Source organism: Balearica regulorum, chromosome 8, assembly GCF_011004875.1.
Source record: "Balearica regulorum gibbericeps isolate bBalReg1 chromosome 8, bBalReg1.pri, whole genome shotgun sequence".
Lineage (NCBI taxonomy): Eukaryota > Metazoa > Chordata > Aves > Gruiformes > Gruidae > Balearica > Balearica regulorum.
In genome coordinates this window covers 32574390-32595009 of record NC_046191.1, presented here as the reverse complement: position 1 = coordinate 32595009, position 20620 = coordinate 32574390, and the positions used below count along the sequence as shown (strand labels likewise).

The following is a 20620-nucleotide window of genomic DNA, read 5'->3' as shown; positions in this document are numbered from 1 at the left end:
TAGGAATTGGTCTGTAGCTTTGCATGAATGCAGTGAGTGTGCCTAAGTTTGAATATTATTCTTATGCATGGTGAATTAGTGTTAATTTTATTATTGAATTTTAGGTGTTGAAGGGTGATATTAGACCTGCAATTGAAACTCATGAGATGCTGTATCAGGTTATAAAAAAGCATAACTTCCTTCCGGAGGTAAGCTAGTAATTTTTTCATCGTGTAAACTGATTCTTACCTCAATTTGAGCAGTCTTAGATACCCATTTGAAAAAATAGTAGGTATACGTGTTATTAAAACCAAAGGCTCATTTCCACAGCATTCTTATGTGATTTACAGTTCTGCATGTATGACAACTGTGTTTTGCATATGAAATGTTTTTCCTTCATTTATGCTGTAATTAACACAGTAAGAGGAAACTGCTGCTATTAATAATTGCTTAGGCTTTATATTTCAGCCTTTCAAAATTGACCTTGACTCATTTCAGTATGCAAAACTTGTATAAGCACATGTAGTAGTAGCGGCTTTGTAATGTAATAGCATTAACGCTAAAGATCAGTCATCTTTATGAACCCAAGGAGGGGAAACTAAAGACTGACTTGTTCTGAGAGAATGTTCTAAAATTTTGCATAATGTCCTTGACAGTAGGTACACATACTTATCTGTAGTATTGCAAGTTGCAATCTTTGAGCAAGTTAATTCTCCACAGAAAAGCTTGTTTACCTGCTGAAGTGTGTGTCTTTATTCTGTGATGACCTAGAATATATGAGAAAGCTTCTGACTCCGTTTGTAATTTTTACTTTCCTCTGGTGGAAGCTTATTTCTGTTAGAGAACATTTTAATTAACATTGCATTCACCTAATGTGGAAATTGAGACACTAAGCACCAGAATGATTTTTTTTTTTTGAGTGCTTTTAAAATGGTATGATTTGGCTCCTTACAGTTTCTTGGGTTGTTTTTTCAGTGCTTTGTAGTTACAAAGGAAACTTTGAAAGATGAGGTAGTTGTATTTGAGCCAATATGCCATCCCCTTTAGCAAAGAATTTAAACCCTAGTATGAACTAGTAGTGAATGTGAGCCATTGCAGAAGAGGCTTTTGCCAGTGCGTGTTAAGAGTGAATATGTACACTAAGAAGTTTTTAGAGAACTGACTTGTAGTCTGTGGTATTTCTTAGGTTAGCAACAGCTGCTTACAATCTGTCAGTCTGAAATGCACTGCAAGTGTCACATGCAGGTATTTTTGCAAAAGTGGTATTTGTCAAAGCTGGGGTGATCTCTGTGTAGGGCCCTTCACCAGGCTGCATCGGTTGGATTGCAGCAGCGGTTGTGCGCTCGTGCTGATGGAGCGATTGGAGGCTGTGTGCTGCCTCGTGGCTCTGGGACACAAGTTCTCACCTGGCACCTCACACCAGAACTCCATTTGTTGAGAGGCTGCGTAGTGCCCAGGCTCCTGCACTAACACAAGCTTAAATCTCACTTGTACTAAGTGGGCCAGAGCACTAGTTTAGGTTTTGGCCTCTGGACAGGGTTCTTGTAGCCTCCCAAGACTGATGTCGGGCCTTCAGTCCTCTGCTGTTGAGTACTTGAGCTGTTGTAATACAGTTGACATAAGATTCAACATAAACCCATGTTTGGTGTTCATTCTTGCATTTATTTTTGTCTGTTTTTCTTCCTCAGGCATTCACAACAGACTTTAGAGTTCACTGGGCTCAGCATCCTTTAAGGCCTGAATTTGCTGAAAGCACTTACTTCTTGTATAAGGTGAGATCCCTTTCATTCCTCTGACCTTTGGTCACTTTGTTTAGCACCTAGAATTTTGTTGATGTTTTATTTCGATATGGAATGAGTAGCAAATCTCCAGCTTATTTTATCTGCTGGAACCAGTTCTGTATATAAACAAGATGAAAGTATTGGTTATCGAAAATTGTTCTGGGAATTTTGTTTTATATGCCTAGAATTAGAAAGAAAACTGTTAAGTGACAAAGGCCCGTATTTTTAAAGATGTTTAGGTCTTGCTGAGCTCTCTGAATCTTGATCTTGGAGACTAAGAGCAAAAGCCGCTGCAGAGAGCAGCAAACCTAAACATCTTGCGTTTCTGTATTTCTGTGTGCTTATCTGCATGTCTGTAAAAGGTAATGCAGTAGTAGCTCAGCAGTCGCTCTTGTGACTGTTTAGCACTATTAACAAATTAGACTTTACTTGGCTGAGAAGATACGGAATCAATAAATTAGCATTAGGAAAATGAAAGCTGCTAGTTGTGCAGTAAGTCTAAGTGCACCTATATATTTGATTTGGGTTTTGGTGTTTTTTCTTTTATAGGCTACTGGAGACCCTTATTATCTAGAAGTAGGAAAAACACTCATTGAAAACTTGAACAAGTATGCAAGAGTACCTTGTGGTTTTGCTGCAATGAAGGATGTTCGTACAGGAAGTCATGAAGACAGGTAAAAGTTTTTGCAATTATTTCCTTTCATAAAAAGATTATTAAAAAAATGTAATAACCTTGTTTATATAATTGAACTGACTTCTGAGTAGCTGTCTGTCTTCAGTTTGATAACCAAGTCTTAAATTACCCATTTGTCATAGTCTATGAACTATTTCAATGGTTTTATAGTTTGTTACATAAAAATATTTTTATTTTAATGATGTTGCATTTGTGTCAGAGCAATAGATGAATTGCTTTCAAAGAAAATGTACTTCAAAGCTAGAAGTTTGTAAAGAGGTTTATTTCTTTTTTCCATAATGTTGTTTTGTACTGAACATGCTGAATCATTTCCCTCCAAACATAGTTTCTTCCAAGTGGAAGGAATGCTAATTGAATGAAGTTCAACAGTAATAGTAATGAAGTCTTCGGAGATGGAGCAATATGAGTATTTGTTTTACTGATGCTTTTAGAAAAAAAGGGGATTTTCCTAAAGGACATTCATCTTTTTCCATAGAATGGACTCTTTCTTTCTGGCTGAAATGTTTAAATATCTTTACCTGCTGTTTGCTGATAAGGAAGACATGATTTTCGACATTGAAGACTATATCTTCACTACAGAAGCTCATCTATTACCACTTTGGCTTTCCACTACAAACCAAACCATCTCTAAAAAAAATACAGTAAGTAATAGCTCAAATCTAAATCAGTTTTAGTGATGCTTCAAAGCAGTTCCTTTTTTTTTTTGAGAGGAAATGGAAGATAAAATCAGGAAAAAATCATAGTTTGAAGTATACCAGTTTTAACACTTCATTTAATATGAACTATTTCATCATATTAACTGTGACAGTCATATGAGTATGAATAATGTTTCCATGACTGGATTCTGCACCACTGAATCTTGAGAAAAAAGCTGTGGAACATTAGCAACATTTAAAAAGAAAATCATTCCTCATTTCTGTATAAATTTGAAAATAAGACGCTATGGGATTTTTATCCTTGTCTTTATTTTCTATTACTTTTTCTAAGACATTTGCAATAACAGGCCTAAGTTTTTGCTGCTTATTTTACTACATGAACCCGTGGCAAATTCTGAAAGGTTTTTTGAGACTGTTACAAAGTTAGTTTGACAAGACACAGCTAAAGCTTTAGGGATATTTAATTGTTTTAGTCCATGCAATAGGCATCTATTGTGTCAATGTGAGAACATTAATGGGTTTACAATTTACTTAACCTTCCAAAATAACTTACAGTAATACAGCTGTGCTGTGAAGCACTATAAATACTCATCTCTTGTTTGTTTTTGTGCTCAATAAGGTGACATAATTAATCTTTTAAGGCAATAAAACTACCGGCAAGCAAAAGAAACATGAGAAAGTGAATAGAGAGGTGTCTAGGGCATCAGGGATGTAAACTCCCTTATGTTAGTGTGCCTCTATTGTAAAACACATAGTAAAGGGTAAAAATAATGCCTGGATCAGAGGAAAATGCTCGTGTTGTGTGTCATGCCATGTGTCCTGGAGAAATCTTAAAATTGAGTAGAAAGCACTCTGTTTTACAGACTCTAGCATTAGACACTGAAAAACTTTTAATTACTAGCTCTTAATGTCTGACACTGGTAATACCTTTAATGGCGGGTTGGGTTTTCCTGTTCCTTGATGGTGGAGATCCTGCGCCCTCTCTGAATGTTCTTTCCTTGAGCACTTATGTTTTGTCTTTGAGTTCTGGAAACAGAGACCATGCTTTTTAAACTATGCAAGAAGTTCTCTGAAGGGTCTGAAGGAGCATTTTATGTAACTTTTGGTCCCAACATAAGAACTTTTGAGACAGACAGGATTCCCACAGCTGATGCTGTGTGAAGTGCTGGCCTGATATATGTAGTTCTCTTGAGAACAGCAAATGTTAATAAAAGGCCAATAAAGAGGGTAAATTGTTCAAATTTTCTGAAGCTCTTTAAGTCAAAGCTGCTAATGCGCATAATACAAGTAAGAAAGAGCCATTGAAAACGGTGACAACAAAATGCATTAAATGGCTAAAAGGCTGTGAAGATGTTATTCTTTTATGGAATTTATTCGATGGGGGGGGAATTGATAAGAAAAGATGGAATGTGTAAATTGATTTTAATACAAACACAGTGCTATTAAGCTGAAGTGTCTGAGAGTTGGTAGTAGCAACCCAACATCCTGTTTGTATTTATTCTCATGAACAGGAAAGGTTGTGTCTTGCTTGCAAGACCTTCTCTAAGTGGTGTGACTACTATTTGTCACACTCTTAGCGTGACAAATGTACTTTAAAGTGTTTATTCCAGTAAACTACAGCCTTCTAGGCCTTGTTTTTTAGGGAACCTTTAAATACTTGATTTTTTTTAATAAGCTAATATGTTGCAGATGCGTTTTTTGCAAGTGGATAAATACTACATTAATTTTTATAGGTGAGCAAATTAATTTGTCAGTTATCCAACCAGTTATTTGCAAAACTAAGAACAAGCTAAATATGGCTTCAAATTACCTGACATGTTCTGCATGGTTTTACATGTTACAAAACAGCGATTTATGTGAATGTTAACTCTGGCATCTTTTCTGAAAATAGAGATTGTTTGAATTATATATAGGTTCATCCTTGCCCATTCATAGTTGCAAGTCTGTATGGCTCCTGAGGAGGAGAATCTTTTGTTTGTGTGAAAAGATGTGACATTCTTAGTAATACGAAGCAAGAATTACCTGAAGTTTGCAGCTGGTTCACTCAGCATAAAGGCGATATCAAATGAAATAGTAACTACTTCCTTTAGTTGTCCAGCACATAAAAGTACAGGGGCACTACCTACATCATGAGCAGGCTTGAGAAGTACTGTTTGCCAGTAGAGGATTAGCTGTTCCCGCAAAAAAAAAAAAAATATCTAGAAACTGTGGATACAAGTTTGGTAAGTTACAAATTAGAACTGGTGTATTTATCTATCCCTTGAAAGGGGTTGTAGTGCACTGGTTCCCCTTTATTATTACAACGTGTGGCACAGAAGAATGATGTGTTCTTTATTCCTCAAATGTATGTGGTTGTAGGACACTTACTGCATTCAGCTTTCCTGAGTACACAGATTACTTAAGGGTAGGTCTACCTGTTGATTTTCTTCCTGTAAAAGTGTAACCTGCATTTCTAACAGGCGATCTGTATTTTTCATTTTAGACTACAGAATACACAGAGCTGGACGACAGCAACTTTGACTGGACCTGTCCAAACACCCAGATTCTTTTCCCAAATGACCCTATGTTTGCTCAGAGTATTCGCGAACCTTTGAAAAATGTGGTGGATAAGAGCTGTCCTAGGGGTATTTCCAGAGCGTAAGATGAATATTTTCTGTCTTTTGTTAGTGCAGGAGTGAGTGGAATAGGGTCCGTTATGCACAGAAGGCGAAATACGAGGTGTATCAGAGCTTGCTCTGCCTGAGTTTGTAGTCCATTTAGAATGGATAGCCTAGCTGTGGGGAAAAATCAGTTATGTTTTCTTTGGCATCATCAGCATGACTTAGTTCACTTCCAGCAGGAATTAGTGAGCCTTTCAAAGCAAAAGGAGCTTAATGAGCCACACAGTCCAAGTGGGAATTGTAGCCCAGGTATTACAGGAAATACATCTCCTTGATTTTGTAAAATTAGTTTCTGTAGTTTCAAACAGTTCTGCAACTCTGCTTTGCAGTAAGCAAATCGTACTACCATACATAACTTCACCTGTTTTGAAGAGTTTAGGACAGTCTGTTAAAGCTGAGGAAGTTTGTCCTTCTGACCACCTCTTTGGTATTTGTACTTCATGAGTAAAACTGAGTAGCAACTCTACGAGGAAGATTGGGTTTAGTCAGTCTCACAACAATGCAGATTATGTAGAAATGAGAGCTAGCATATGGTAGTTTTGTTATCAATATTGCCTGTGCTTTTGTGCACTACAAAATTATTGATAATATCAACAACTTTTGAAAAAGATCATTTGACTGAGGAGTTGCATTCTCGTGACACTTGTACTCAACATTATTCCAAAGAACTATAATCCTGTGGTGGTAGGAATAACGTGAGAGTTATGTTTCAAGAATAATCTGGTTTTTAACGTTTTGATCTCTCAAATCTTTTGGCAGAGAAGAGAGTTTGGGAAGTGGACCAAAACCACCATTAAGAGCCAGAGATTTCATGGCCAGTAATCCCGAACACTTGGAGATACTGAAGAAGATGGGAGTCAGTTTGATTCATCTGAAAGATGGAAGAGTACAATTAGTACAGCACGCAGTGCAAGTAAGACCTGACAGAAGTTTTTTTTTTTTTTAAAACTTTCAAAAATATCCTACTAGCAATGATATTTGACACTTTAGAGGTTCAGGAAGGACAGCCAGGCTGTAGAAAGAGGCATATGAGCTGGATATGCAACTATATTTAGCAGGCTGATGCTTGTTAATATTTTGCCTGAGCAACACTTTTAACTAATCTTCCATTAAATTAGGTGGAGGCTGTTCATGTCAAAGTGATGTAGCTAACAGCATCTCATCTGAAAATAATAGCTTTCAGTGGGAGATACTTCCATTTGTTTAGGAGGTCTATACATTTGTATGGTTTTAGTCTTCTATGTTGTGGAGGTGCTAAAAAGTTAACTCCCTCATCTGAAATGCTGAGTGAGTGCCAGTGAGCATCCCCTCTGTATTTTAAAATCTTTTTAGCAGTGGTCCGAGCAAACATAACTTCAATTTTTTTTTTCCCAAATTTCTCAAACATCTAAGAAGAAACTGTTTATCGTTTCTTTACTACTCAGGCAGCAAGTTCACTTGATGCTGAAGATGGCTTACGGTTCATGCAGGAAATGATTGAACTCTCCAGTCAGCAACAGAAAGAGCAACAGCTGCCTCCTCGTGCTGTTCAAATCGTTTCCCATCCATTCTTTGGCAGGGTGGTCTTGACTGCTGGACCAGCACAATTCGGGATGGACTTATCCAAACACAAAGCAGGGGTATGTGAGAGGTAGATGTGATCCGTCTCTAGCTTTCTGTTACTTTTCTTATTGCACAAGCCTAAATTTTACAGTACAGGTACTATTTCAGGGTGGCCAGCCAGAGGGTGATCAATTAATTACAGTGATTAGAATGACAGGGCGCAGCAATAACAGAACAGCAGTGACAGTTTTTTAGATGAGTGGCTTATCAGTCTGTGGCCCATGCTCTGCTCCTGAGTCATCAGTCATGATAAAATCCATATATAGGATGATTTTTGAAACAAATTGATATAAACTGCAGTGCATATCTTGAGATGTTAATTTAAGGGAAGGTTTTCCTACCATGTTAGTCATGAATTTGCAGAAGCCCTTTTAGAGTTAGACTGTTCTTTACACAAGCTTTTATAAAAGGCTGTATCTAGATGGAAGAAGAAAATATCACAGAGGCAATGGTCCCTACTGGAAGCAGTAGGAAAACCCGATGACTTCAGGTGGATGAGATGCAGCCCAAAAGAGGAGTTCCAGATTAGCAGGTCACAGAAGAAAACTTTCCAGAGAGAGCAGTTCACAGGTATAGACAAAGTACGCTGAACATGAGAATTAGGTTATCGTTCGGTCATTCTTTGTTTCTTCGACCTTCAGCATAGAGATTGCCTGCACTGACGGAAGACAGCACTAAATGCACTAGATTAATTGAAGAAACAAAAATGCTTAGGAATCTTTTGCAAGTTCGAACCTAGCGCTCTAATTCTCTTTTTGTTTTGCCAAACAGACAAGAGGATTCGTTGCAACCATTAAGCCATATAATGGATGCTCAGAGATCACTAATCCTGAGGCAGTGAAAGAGAAAATTGCTCTGATGCAGAGAGGCCAGTGTATGTTTGCTGAAAAGGCACGAAACATTCAAAAAGCTGGAGCAATAGGAGGCATTGTTATTGGTAAATAAGATTTTATGTTCTTAAAATCTTAAGTTTGTGTAGATGTGACCAGTACTTTACAGATGTGAAGATACTGGAGAGCTGACGAGAAGCTGTTAAACTCTGAGATTACAGCAGTCCAACACAGAAATTGCGCTTTCAGAAGATGAAGAAATGTTTTGGGTTTGTCTGGGTTGGCACAGAAAGTGCAGCCAAACAAATTGGGATGGCTGATTGTCACTGTTTCTGCAGATTAAAAGTTGTTACTTTAAGGATCGCCGAGCGTTGCAATAGTGCTGTCTACTTAGGACTGAGGAAGACGTGAGATACAAATCAAAAATGTTAAGGAAAACAAGTGCACAAGTTGGCTTTTTGCTTTTTTACAACCGACTTACTGTTTCTCTTAACTGATTGGGCAGTAGAAAGCTGCTGAAAAAGTCTGAAGTTCAGAGTTGTAGTCTGTTTACCTAACAGGAGGTTTGCTTGCTTTTCCTTTTGTGTGCATCTGGCTAGATGACAATGAGGGAAGCAGTAGTGACACAGCTCCTCTCTTCCAAATGGCCGGTGATGGAAAGAATACAGATGATATCACGATTCCCATGCTCTTCCTCTTCAACAAGGAAGGAAACATTATACTGGATGCAATCCGGGAGTATGAGGCCGTGGAGGTGCTCCTTTCTGATAAAGCTAAAGACAGAGGTAAGATTAGAGGTTGCTTGGACAAATTTAGCTTCACGCTGCGCTGTGGCACAGTGTGAAACGTACAATAATAATTTCTATTGCTACCCAAAGGTGCAAACACGTTATTTATTTGGTAACTCTAGTTTTCTGCTTGACATTGGTATTAGTTTTTCCGTAAGAAAGCCATTATCTGAGATGTGTCGTTATCTGCTCCCCCAAGTTAATGTTAACATCCAAAAGTGCTGTTCATAAGTTAAATGTCAGTTTGACTAATGAGAAAATACAGCCTTTTGGATTCCTTTTGAACCCTTTTTGTCATAATCTGCTTTGAAGTGGTGGCAGGAATAGCGTAAGTGTTTTCAGTGCCCTACATTGTAAATGCCTCTCTCTTCTGAAGCTCCCTGGTGATGTTCTTGGTACCCAAAAGGAAAGAGACAACCGTTAAAACTATTTTGCCTATCTAAGGCGAAATGGTTATCATGAGAAATAAGGCTGCTGACCTCAGATGTTTTGCAGTTTTTCTTGTATAATACAAGAAAATTGCAAGCTAATACATTCCCAATTAAAATGTTTGCGTATGGCAGAAAATTCTAGGTTTTCCTTTTGTAAGCTTTCCTCGTCGCGCTGCTTTGTCCAGGCAGTGTAAGAACAAGTATCTCTAGTAAACCAGTGACAGCGTTTTGTTCTCTGCGCACTTGCAAAGGTGATATGCCAAAAGCTACAGCATTGTTTCTTCATAGCTGCTCACAAATTCCTCCTGTTTATAACTATTGCTAAGCTGCTCTAACAAAATACTAAATACAAAAGATAGCTCTGCATTTGAGAATTTGTAATCCGTATCTGCTTCTTCCCCCTCCTCGTGCTTCCGTTTGGAATCCCAGCAACAATCTTTAAAGGTAAAATGATTCCAAACTACATTATTGATAGCAGTAAGTATCCCACGTTAAAAACGGCGTATGCAGTTAAACTCCCTAGAAGTCTTGAAATATTAGTGTCCTGTATACTAGCTGTAAACATCAAACTCCAAAGAAATCTTCATGGTTAAATTAGACAGCTTGATACGTATGTTAGTTGCTTTGAGTGGGGATGTGATGAGGGAGGCTTTGGCGCTCTCTTTAATTCACAGTTCAGTAAACTTAATAAACTCTGTCCGACTCGCACTTGCTTAGATGTGGGATCCTGGTTGATCTGGGAGCGCTTTAAAATCTGGTGTTCAAGTTCAGTGCACGGAGTGGGTATTTGCTTAAGACTGAAGGATGGTAATTAGCACTGACCCAGAAGTTGCCATTCAAGTTTGAGGAACCAAAACTAGTCTCACTGTATTTAAAATGTGTTTAAGTGCCTCTGTAAAATACATTCCTTAATAACACTAAATTTTCCTATCAATGGGAAGTCAGCGCTTCTTTGAGGAAATGAGGCCAAGGGAATTGACCTTGCTTTTGAAAAACATAGAAAGGCAGCATTTTATTATTTTTTCCAAAACATTTCTTTTTCTCTCCCCTCTCAAAGACTTGGAGAATATGGACCAGAAGTTATCTGAAAACGATTCACATAAACAGAATTCTGAAGAAGCTACTTCAGCATCTCAGGATGGTGGTGCGGTCAGTGAGGAGCCTGAAGAAGGAGAAAACTCTGATGTTGCTGACCCTGATTCTTTATCTCCTGCTCACGCAGACAGTGACACCGTTTCCAATTTAAATCAGGATTCCTACGTCCCTGAAACCGATGAGGCTAGTGCTCCAGAGCCGGCATGTACACAGAGTGATAACCAGCCTCAGGAACAAAAGACCGAGACCGAGTCAAATTCCAAAGTTAACTGGGATAATAAAGTCCAACCTATGGAATCCATATTAGCAGACTGGAATGAAGATATAGAAGCATTTGAAATGATGGAGAAGGATGAACTATGACTTGTAATAATAACTTATTTGTTAGTAAACAAATGGAGAACTCTTTGGGTAGAAGTGAGGCCCTGATATCTGAGAACTAGAAAATATGTTCAGTATTGTGATGAGCAACCAGGTTTCGCCTGGAAATTACCACAGAAATCCAGCACGCACTCTTTGTATTGTTTTAGTTTTTCCTGTTTAAAAATGGGAACGTGCAATCGAAGCATTTGTCTGGCTCCACTGCATGGTGCTGTAATCCAGGAGGCTCATTCAGGGAACGAGCCCGACTTCTGCGTTCCAGGCCCTGAGAGGTCCCGCTCCCTTGGTCTCTGGAAGGCAAAAGTTGAACGCAGTGGGGTTCACATACCACGTAACGGTTATCGATGAGAGCACTTGAGGGCAGTAGGTCAGCCACTGTTCTGGTTGGAGCGAAGGTGCGGTTTCACTGATCTCTACTGAGCTGAAGGCCTTCACTGATAGCAGCGGGTGAAATCGTGTTTCCAGTTGTCGTGTCTTTAAGACGCAGCTAGAAGCAGTTTGATTTTTGTCCTGACATATCGTACCGAGACATAGTAGTATTGCTCATCACTCCTTCCATCTGTTACCATGAAGAACGACCGCGATGACACGCGAGTGTTTCCTTCCGCTCTGCTTCCAACTAGAGAAACCGTATAAACCAAAGGTGATGTGTACTTTGTAAGCAGGTTCCACCAGGGACACTAAGACAGCCTTGCTCGGTTGGGGTCTGCCAGACAAAGGTTCACGGTGTGTTGTGAAAGTTCTGCTCGAGGTTAAGGTAAAGTGGACAAGGTAGACGTTGAGTTACAGGTAATTTTTTTGGCCTTCCAGGTTGAAAAACTCAATCTACCCTGAGATACGGAATTTAAACTGGCAATATTCTCTGTAAGGACACTAAACAGAACTAGATCAGCTATAACAAAAATCTTCCTTTTTCTACAAGTTTGACTTCTAACGGCTTGACTTTGTTGTCATTCTTTTTATATGCAACTTCTATACGTGTGATACTTAAGGCAATGAGGCCAGTAGTGAAGCGCAACAATTTTGGCTGTTGGGTCCATAGTTCAAAGTATAGTGGCGTGAACTGCGAGGATGAGAGGTATGTTACTCTGGGCTTTGGGAGTTTGTTACAGGTAAGTGGGAGTCCTAATTTGTTATCCCTATTACAAAAAACATTATTTAAATAAAAATGGGGATGTTTAACCAACCGAGAGACGTTTTGACTGTGTCCAAAGAAACTGCCAAAAACTAATTAACTTGATTTATGTAAACTGCTTTTAGTGAATTGTGGTTCAAAGAATTGTTTTATATTAAAGAATAGATTAACACTGCCTATATGCTGCACCAGGCTAAAAATGAAGGTTTATCTTCACCTTTACAATGGAAAAGAAAAAAACCAACAACAAAAAAAAGCCCCGATCTGAATTGCACCTTTCATTTAGCTGGTGAAATTATGCGTGCTGAATATGCAACTGTTAATTAGTACAGCCATACTGTATTTATTTATGTATACTCCTGTACAGTATGAATGGAGAAATCCCAGGCAAATGTTGTATACATGTATGCTTAATGCCACTTGCTTTCAAGAGTTTCAAAATGCACAGGCACCTTTTGAGAGCATGACAGTCAATCAGAAGATTATCCATAAACTGAATGAGAACTTTAAATCACTAGAGTAGGAGGTCATTCCGAGGAGGGAATGAAGCGGTAGTGGAATAGTGAATAAGTGTCCTTTCAAATAAATTAGCTTTTAAACATAGTTCTAATTCCTTTGCACAAATAACTGTCTGGAGGTTTGGACTGAATGAGTAGGGCTTGAAGTAGCTGGGGTTTTTCAGTTGAGAACTTACTCTTTACTTATGTTTTTTTGTTACGTGAGTTTCTTCATGTAAGGAATTTGATCATGGGAGACTGTTAAGTGTCCTTCGTTCCTTGGAGCCCTGGCTGCACCCGAGGGACGCTGCGCTCCCCTGGTAGCGCCCGGGCTCGAAGCGACGTGGCCAGGCGCAAGTCAGCTGCAGGATCAAAACTGTCAGGTGCAGATCAAAAGTCTTCACTCTGGTAATTCCTTTGGTCTGTCAGTGCTTTGTGCCACAAAAGGAGCATTTTTGTTCCCGTGCTCTTCGCCATGGACGACATCTTCATACTCGTTAGCTTTTTTGGTGGAAATAGAATTATTTTTCTAGCTATAGAGGCCCTCTGGTCATTATGTTAAGACTGTCAATACAGCAACTAAAAGTTTTCTTTTTTTTTTTTTTTTTACTTCCAGAAAATTTAGGTGTAGATGTAAAATTTTATTAAAAGATTAACTTTCCTTGCCACCACCAGCTCATTTTTATGTAACTGCTTTTTCCAAATTTATTGTTAAAGCAGAGACGTTAGCTGTCCTTTTAAGGGATTTTGGAACGATCCCACAACTCCGTATGGATTTGAAGCATCGTTTTGGTGGTGGCCTACCTCAGATAACTCTTGCCTCCTTCCTTTTGGGTTGGGTTTTTTTTTTGTTTCAGTTTGTTTTGCTTTACCTTTGAAACCATCATGAGAGCCATAGTGGTGTTTACAGAATGGAATGGGGTAAGGTTGACCTTTTGGGAAAGAGGACTGAATTGGGAGAGGGGCAGTTTTATTCAGGTTATTTTCACTTTGTATTTCCTTATGTGGAAACAGGCTTTAGTTGAACCTTTTCATATCCTTCTGAAAAGAATTCAGTTTTCTGTCACTGTCATCTTAAAAGGCAAAAAGAATGTATTCAGAAAACCCAAACCCTTTTGGAGAGGGGAGGAAGGCTTCTTCCCGAACTTTTAGAAGTCTGCTCCCTCTGTGTGGAATATTGCTCGTACATCACAAATCAGTAATCGCCTCTTTCTTTGCGTGGTATTGTACATTTACTTGTATGGTATTGAACACTGAAGAATTCAGGAATCACAGCTGGAACTAGCACTTACTCCATGCCATGTAATTCAGATCAGCCAATTAATTTCTCATTTGATCTTAGAGGAATCTTCTCAGTTGTTTACATTTATTGTTTCTTAATGAAGTTTCAAAACGAGCCCAGCTTTGGTTCTCCTCTTCCTGCCGGCATACCTGAGGGTGTAGCGTTAGGCACGGATAAGTGTATGTGAGAGGTTAAAAACGGGACATCTTATGCAAAAGGCATCAGTCAGAACATAGAAAAACACAAACCCATTCTGTGAATGAAATATTGTATGTTCAGATTTTATAAGATTTTTTTTTTAGCCAGCCCAATTTACAGCCGTATATTTTCTTATGAAAGATGTCTAAAAACAGGTGCTGTAACACTATTGTTGGGTTTTACTCTGGTGATAAGTGTATACAATATTTCTAAGGGCAACTATGTACTGTGATGTAAAAGTCTGGGCTAAAATGTATATAATCTGTGTACATAATTGTGTACTTGATTATAACTGCTGATTGTAAAGATTTAATAAAATGTAAATATTCTGGTCTGGCTGTGCTAACCTGACACTAATTTCCGTTCCGCATCTGACAGTGGCAGGGCGAGGAAGCAGCCGGCGACGAAGCGGTGAGGTCCCTGCCAGGAGGGTGTGGAGCTGCGCGGTCACGGGCGGAAGCAACGCAGGGAATCCTGAAATGAGGGGTAATGGCCCAACAGAGGGATTGTACAGAACCAGAACAAGGCCCTTGTGGTGTAAATCTGAAAGCAGGCTGGAAAGGTGCTCAGCAACCTCATCTCATTGACTATTTCAACCTCTATTAGTCTATGACTTGGGTGTTTTCTTTTTTCTTCAAATCCATTCCTGCAGTGAGAATACAGATCCTCAAAAGTTCATTTAACATATGACTACTCCTGATCCTGGGGTTTTTTTGTTTTAGGGGGTTTGGGTTTTGCTTGGTTGGGTGTTTATTATTTTCCAGTTCTAATGCCAGTGGGTCTCTTTGGGGCCTGATTAGGTAAGTCTCAGGGGACGCATACTGCAGCAACATCATCTCTTGTCTCTACTGGGGTAACGGGAGAGAACCTGGAACAAACCCTCAGCAAACTACATTTTTACTTTTTTTTTTTTTTTTTTTTAAATAAAAAGTAGAGAGTAAAAACTCTTAGAGGCATTGCTGTTCTCTCTTAGCAGCCCTCCCGCAGCCCTTCGAGGGTCTGGTTTTCTCGCTCCATGTTCATCTCCGCTGCCTGGCCAGCTGTGACACCCAGATGCTGTTTGGCGTAACAAGGAGTTGCCTTCCCCTTGCAGCTGGCCTCGAAAAGGCAAAAATATTATGCAAAACTACAGCCAGGGTGTGCCCCCATCCCTGCCCCTCTTTATATTTCTTGTTATAACAAGAAATGAGGAATATTTAGTTAGTTATTTCTGGGTTTGACCACCTTCCCCCTACTACTCCCAGGGACACGCGTTGCACAGATGTGTGAAGGGTAAGGGATGCATGGCAGCATCAGTGCATCGCACCGCCAATTAAAATGATCTTCAATAATTATTTTATGCCAATAGTTGTATTGATGGGCTGTTACTCAATTTTCATTGAGTCACCCAAAGCTGGAGGACAAAAATTCATCCTCTGCTGCTGCTTGTCCCATGCCCATGATTCACATCAGCCCGAAGCTGCCGGTGGCAGGAGTCCCATTTTCTTACGAAGTGCCACATAAAAAGATAATGTTAATAAATGTTTCCAGCCAGAATGGTCCCTATAAAACACCGATTGCCTGGGAAAGTTCACCCCAGCTATTAAACCCCAGCGTGGGGTGAATTTATCATTACGAATCCTACTCGGTGGTGTACCACGTGTGGTTTTGAGGAGCAGCAGGACCACCCTGGGCGCCCCGCTGGCTGCGACACCAGGCCAGACCTGATGGCAGCAGTGCAGGGCAGAGAAAGTGGAGAAACCCAGAAACCCAGTTCCACCCTTCCTTAAAACGCCCCACCGCAGCATCTCTCTGCCCTCGTGCCCTTCGCCGGGTGCTGCTGTCGCCTTTGCGGCACTTTGGGCTGGCAAGGAGTCGCCGGGTTTTGGGCACGAGCCCCGGACGAGGGAGATACTCGCAGGGAAATGCAGAGCCGGAGGGAAGAAATGCTGAGCAATTCAGAGCTCGTTGCGCTGAACTTGATGCGTCGTAGGATTTCTCTATGGGCCTCTTCTCGAGATGTGCGTGGTCCTCCCCTCCACAGCAAAAGCCGGTTCCCTGTCCCTCCTCTGGCCCAACGCTCCTCGCACTCCAGTTTAAGAAAATTAGCAAAGAAAGCTTAGAAAGGTGTAAGAGGGGGAAAAAAGGCAGAAGGTGTGCAGGAAATGGCAAAAAGGCATTTCCCACACGGGCCGGCTCTCACGGCCGTTTGATGTAACTGGGCACGTGGCTTTCCACGTTTACTTTCAGGCTGGACACGGGTTATCTGATTGCCAGGCAGGGAGCATCTCCGTTAAATGATGTCAGTCTTCCCTGCACCGGCATTACAGCATCATAAAAAATTACATGGCTGCTATTTTGGGTAGCAGCTCTCTCCGACTCAGTGAATAAATGCATCTCCATATGACTCGCTCTGGGGGATTATTAATAGACACAAACGCAGAATGCCAAAAACCCGAGAATATCACTCAGTTCCCACATGTAGCTTTCTAGTTTCTTGCAGCAATCACACTTGAGAACTTCTTGTCTCAAAATTTAATTTTTTTATTTTTTATATATAGATATAAAATAAAAAAAATTAAAAAATATATATATATATGGGGGGGGAGCAAATTTTCTATTCAATTCACACCTTGAAGGCTTGGAGGGGGGGAAAGGAAAGTCTGCAGGGATGGAGGATGCTCGTTGCTCCAGCTCTGGGCGTGCAGGGTGCCGCGCTCCAGCCCTGCATCGTGCGCTGGGCTAGCGCCCGTTCAGGGCAACGTCTCCTGCAAAGAGCCCCGTCAAGGCGAAGCTGCCGCTATTCATGAACCTCAAAATAAAAACTCAGGTCTCCCGCTTTAAACGGAAACCATCCGGGATGGCAGAGCAGCGGGGAAGAAGCGAGTTGTTCCGAGAGGGAAGGAATCGCGTGCTGCTCGTTGCACTGCGTGACAGCCGGCGGATAAATCAGCGATAGGCAGCAGCAGTCGGATCAAGATACGGACTCAAGCCTGGAGCTCCTCACCCCCCGCCCCGGGGCTGGCTGCTTCATTCAACCAGCTTCTGGGTAATTAGGATGAAAGTCATTGATGGGGACCCCCGCACCGTCCTGGCCCTGCTGCCACACGAAGCTGCTGCACTCAAATAGCGTCAGCTTTGACAAGGTGGGCAAACCTTTAAAAAAAAGGACACTTTTCCCCCAAAGTGTTCTGCCAGCATTCATGAAACTGCCGAGACGTTGCTGTGGGTGCAGAGAATAGGTGTCCATGAAGATGGTGTTCTAGATGGCTCTTCTGAAGCAGGTTCACAGTCGTACACATGTTTACGATGATAAAGAAGATGACAATGATGATGAAGAAGAAGATAATTATGGTGATGACTGTGCCATCTTCAAGCTCAAAGAGAGCATTTACCTGGATGTCACACACGAACCCTTTTGAATTCCACCAGCTTTCACATTTTGCAGCTGAATCCCCTGAGCTGGGATTCGTTTCCCTCCACCACACGCTACATCCACAATAACCGTAACGCAAATTTTCACTTGGAGCTTACCCAACTTTTTGGATGTTTGACATCAAAGTTTCCTCCCCAACAATAAAGCAAACCACCTGCCCCTCCGAAATCATCCCTGCATCCCTTGTCTCCTCTTCCCCAAACGTCTCCGGAATGAGACTAACCAGGGAAACATTTCAGCCTGAAAAAAGGAGTTTCCCAGCAGTAGCAAGACCCAACGCAATGGCCAAGGGGCAGCGATTCTCCATCCTGCTTGCCACAAGGAGTTCTTGCTGGACACACGCTTGCGGTCACCCAGCTTTACAGATGGTGTTGGTGTTGGAAAATGTTCTTTAATGTTTATAAGGTTTGAAAATTAAGCTTACAGAGGTGATTACACTGGTATGTGGTTTTGTGGAGGCTGGTGTTCTTCATCGGTGACAGCAGGTGGCAGGCAATGGGAGATGAGCTGCGCCCACAGGCTGAGGTGACGTGGAGGTGAGGGAGGTTCCCCCCACGCTGGGGAGGTGAAGGCACCCGATGCACCATCAGAGCTCAAGTTCGCCAGCTCTCAGTTTAGAAAACAAAGGGGAAACGGCCAATGTGGCAAGACGTGGTGTAAACTGGGAGTATAAAACATGCATGTTGGACATGAAGCCTATCTGACATCATGGACTGTCACCTGTGAAGCAGCAACGCTACCCAAAGCTGTTGGTGGGACAGAAGTGCCAACAGCGACTGGAAATGACCCCCTTTTGTTTAAAGCTCGTATTAAATGCGTTCCTCAGCAGACGCAGCCATCACCCAGCTGGAAGCCTCTCCTATCCCGAAGGTCTGGCGTGTCAGCCAAGCCGCTCTGGAGTTGAGTCATCGCTAACTCTAAAATCGAAGCGACAGGTAATTATTGTTTTGTAGACTTGATAAAACTGAAATAGCTGAGAAGTGAATATTTATCTTCAGTCTTTCATGGCAATGTCAACATCTTCGGAGCTTAAACATGTCTCTCTGGTGCTTCAGCTACCCATTCGCTCTTGGCTCACAACGCAGATGTTAAAGCACTCGTTGTGCTTCACGGGCTGTGCCAGTCACCGGCCTGGGCTCTCATACAGCAGGGAAAAGACCTGCTTAAAAAAAAAAATAGAATCATGCAATATTGCCGATCGCTGTCTCCTCTCTCCTACAGCAGTAGCCGCCGTGTCTTGTGGCAGCACCACACTCAACTGCACCAGCTGCAGTAAGGTCGGAGCCTGCCCGAGCGCACGTGGGGACGATGGGAGGGAGGCGTCCGTGGGCTGTCGGGATTAGGCAAGCGTTGCTATTCCTGCTGTGCACGAAGGGATGGCGAGGCGCAGTAAGTCAACCCGGGATCCGCGTGGCCCGTCCATGGCCACAAAGGACTCATGGCAGGGGAGGGTGCAGAGCTGGGTCTTCTGGGTCCCACCGGAGAGAATCAAAAAAAAAAAACCAAAACAACCCCTCTGACTGAAAGCAAAGGAAGAAAACGATGTCAAGCTTTGGGTGGTACAGTTTTGGGGTTGAAGGCCAGTGTCAGGGAAAGGTTGGTGGGAGCCAGGGAACAGCAGTATTATCAAATAATTAACTGGCTTTGATGATCCTCAAGGGCATTTCGGCCAAGGTCTGCAGGCTGGTTTCTTTGTGGCAGCTACTTGCACGTCCATCCTCTCCGTCTGCCTGTAGGGTTTCCGGGCTGCTCGTCATCCACGAAGAGCGTAACGAAGCCTAACACGCACCCCCGCGTTTCAGGTAGGAAGGATACGGGTCCCTTGGGTTGGCTATTTCGGAGGCCTCTGCACGCACCGGCCACGGTGCGGGGCTGGATCCAGGCACGGCAGCTCATCCCGCTCCTCGGCTCCTCTCCTCGCTCTTGCCCGGGGCTAACGCTGGGGTCAGGCTCCGAGGAGGAAAACTGGCTCGAAGGGCTTTAGAGGAAAGAAAAAGCCCATCAAGGGAAGAAGGTTGATCACAAAACCCCTTCACCATAATTGTTTCCAAGATCCCAGAATATGACTCTGAGCTTCTTAAATCATGCTTCAGCCTCCTAAAGAGAAGTTTGGCCCCAAATCTTTTTCTTAATATTTCTTTTAAAGAAAAACCTTGAAAAACCCGTTTACAGCTAAGCGCAGCATATCAGAGAGAAGCAGTTTTCCTTCTTTTGCCAGCCTCCTCTCTTCCACCCCGCTGAATATAGTTGAGTGGAATAAAAAAATAAGGTGGAGGTCTGGCCTCAAGGAGCAATGCATTTTAAGCTTCAGTAATCTGCTTAGATTGGTACAGAGCCTCAGCCGCTGGGTATACTTAGACTTTTACCAAAATTTGCTAGGACTTTGCAAAGGTGGCAGAAATAAAGCAGGTTTAAAAAAAAAAAACAAAACCCCCGAAACAAAACCCAACATTCACCCGAGCGACCTTGCGGGCCTGCTTGCGGCACGTGCGCCTTCTCCCAGGGAGGTTGGGTGGTTCCCGTCCCTTTCCCCAGCACTACGCGGCTGCAGGCAGGGCCCCGCACTCGCTCTGAGCACGTTCCCGTGTTTTTTGCAGGAAGCTGCTGCTCCAGGCTTGAGGAGATGGTTCTCCTGCTTCAGGGAGCAAAGCAGTCAGCTCTCAGCGGCTGAGGTGTGGCGAGAAGGATGGCGACCTGAAGTGCCTAGAAGCCATCTGGTATTTCATAGCCTTCAGACAGTGAAGACTAACAAAAGGTTTCTGCTCTGAGTTTGTTTCTCTAAGCACAGCTCCTTTCAGTAAGTAACCAGCACTGATCTTCGCTTCGCCATATCCCCAGAGTTTTAAAGCGAGTCTCCTGGCTGCCCAAGAAGCTGAATCAGCTGAAAACCACCAAGAAGCTCCTGGGTTCTACCGGGCACACCGTGACGGCGGCAAGACGTGCTGTGGCCAAGGATTTGCTGACTTGCTACGAAGAGGCAAACCCTCTCCTGGCCCCGAAACCTTAATTCCACCCATGTTGCTTGCAGCAGGGTAGAGCTAAACCAAGTCTGCCACTCCTCACCCCAATCCCACCAGAAGCCTGGGGTGGTCCTGGAGCACGCCAGCTCCAAAGACAACTACTGACTGTCTCCAAACCTCCTGCCCATCCTCATGTCGCCACACGCAGCAGCAGGACAGTCTGTGCAGGCATTCAC

General features: G+C 42.2%; 1 protein-coding gene across 1 annotated transcript in view; it reads left to right on the top strand.

The window, feature by feature from the left end:
- Positions 1-14342, top strand: part of EDEM3 (ER degradation enhancing alpha-mannosidase like protein 3) — a 29114-nt gene extending 14772 nt beyond the window's left edge. Inside the window, exons 11-20 of the mRNA XM_075760548.1 lie at positions 105-188; positions 1668-1751; positions 2310-2434; positions 2930-3095; positions 5593-5747; positions 6530-6683; positions 7195-7389; positions 8144-8309; positions 8802-8987; positions 10479-14342. Of these exons, the coding sequence (XP_075616663.1) occupies positions 105-188; positions 1668-1751; positions 2310-2434; positions 2930-3095; positions 5593-5747; positions 6530-6683; positions 7195-7389; positions 8144-8309; positions 8802-8987; positions 10479-10879 (1716 nt within the window). The 3' untranslated portion in view covers positions 10880-14342. The remainder of the gene's footprint in view (positions 1-104; positions 189-1667; positions 1752-2309; positions 2435-2929; positions 3096-5592; positions 5748-6529; positions 6684-7194; positions 7390-8143; positions 8310-8801; positions 8988-10478) is intronic.
- The last annotated feature ends 6278 nt before the right edge of the window (positions 14343-20620 follow it).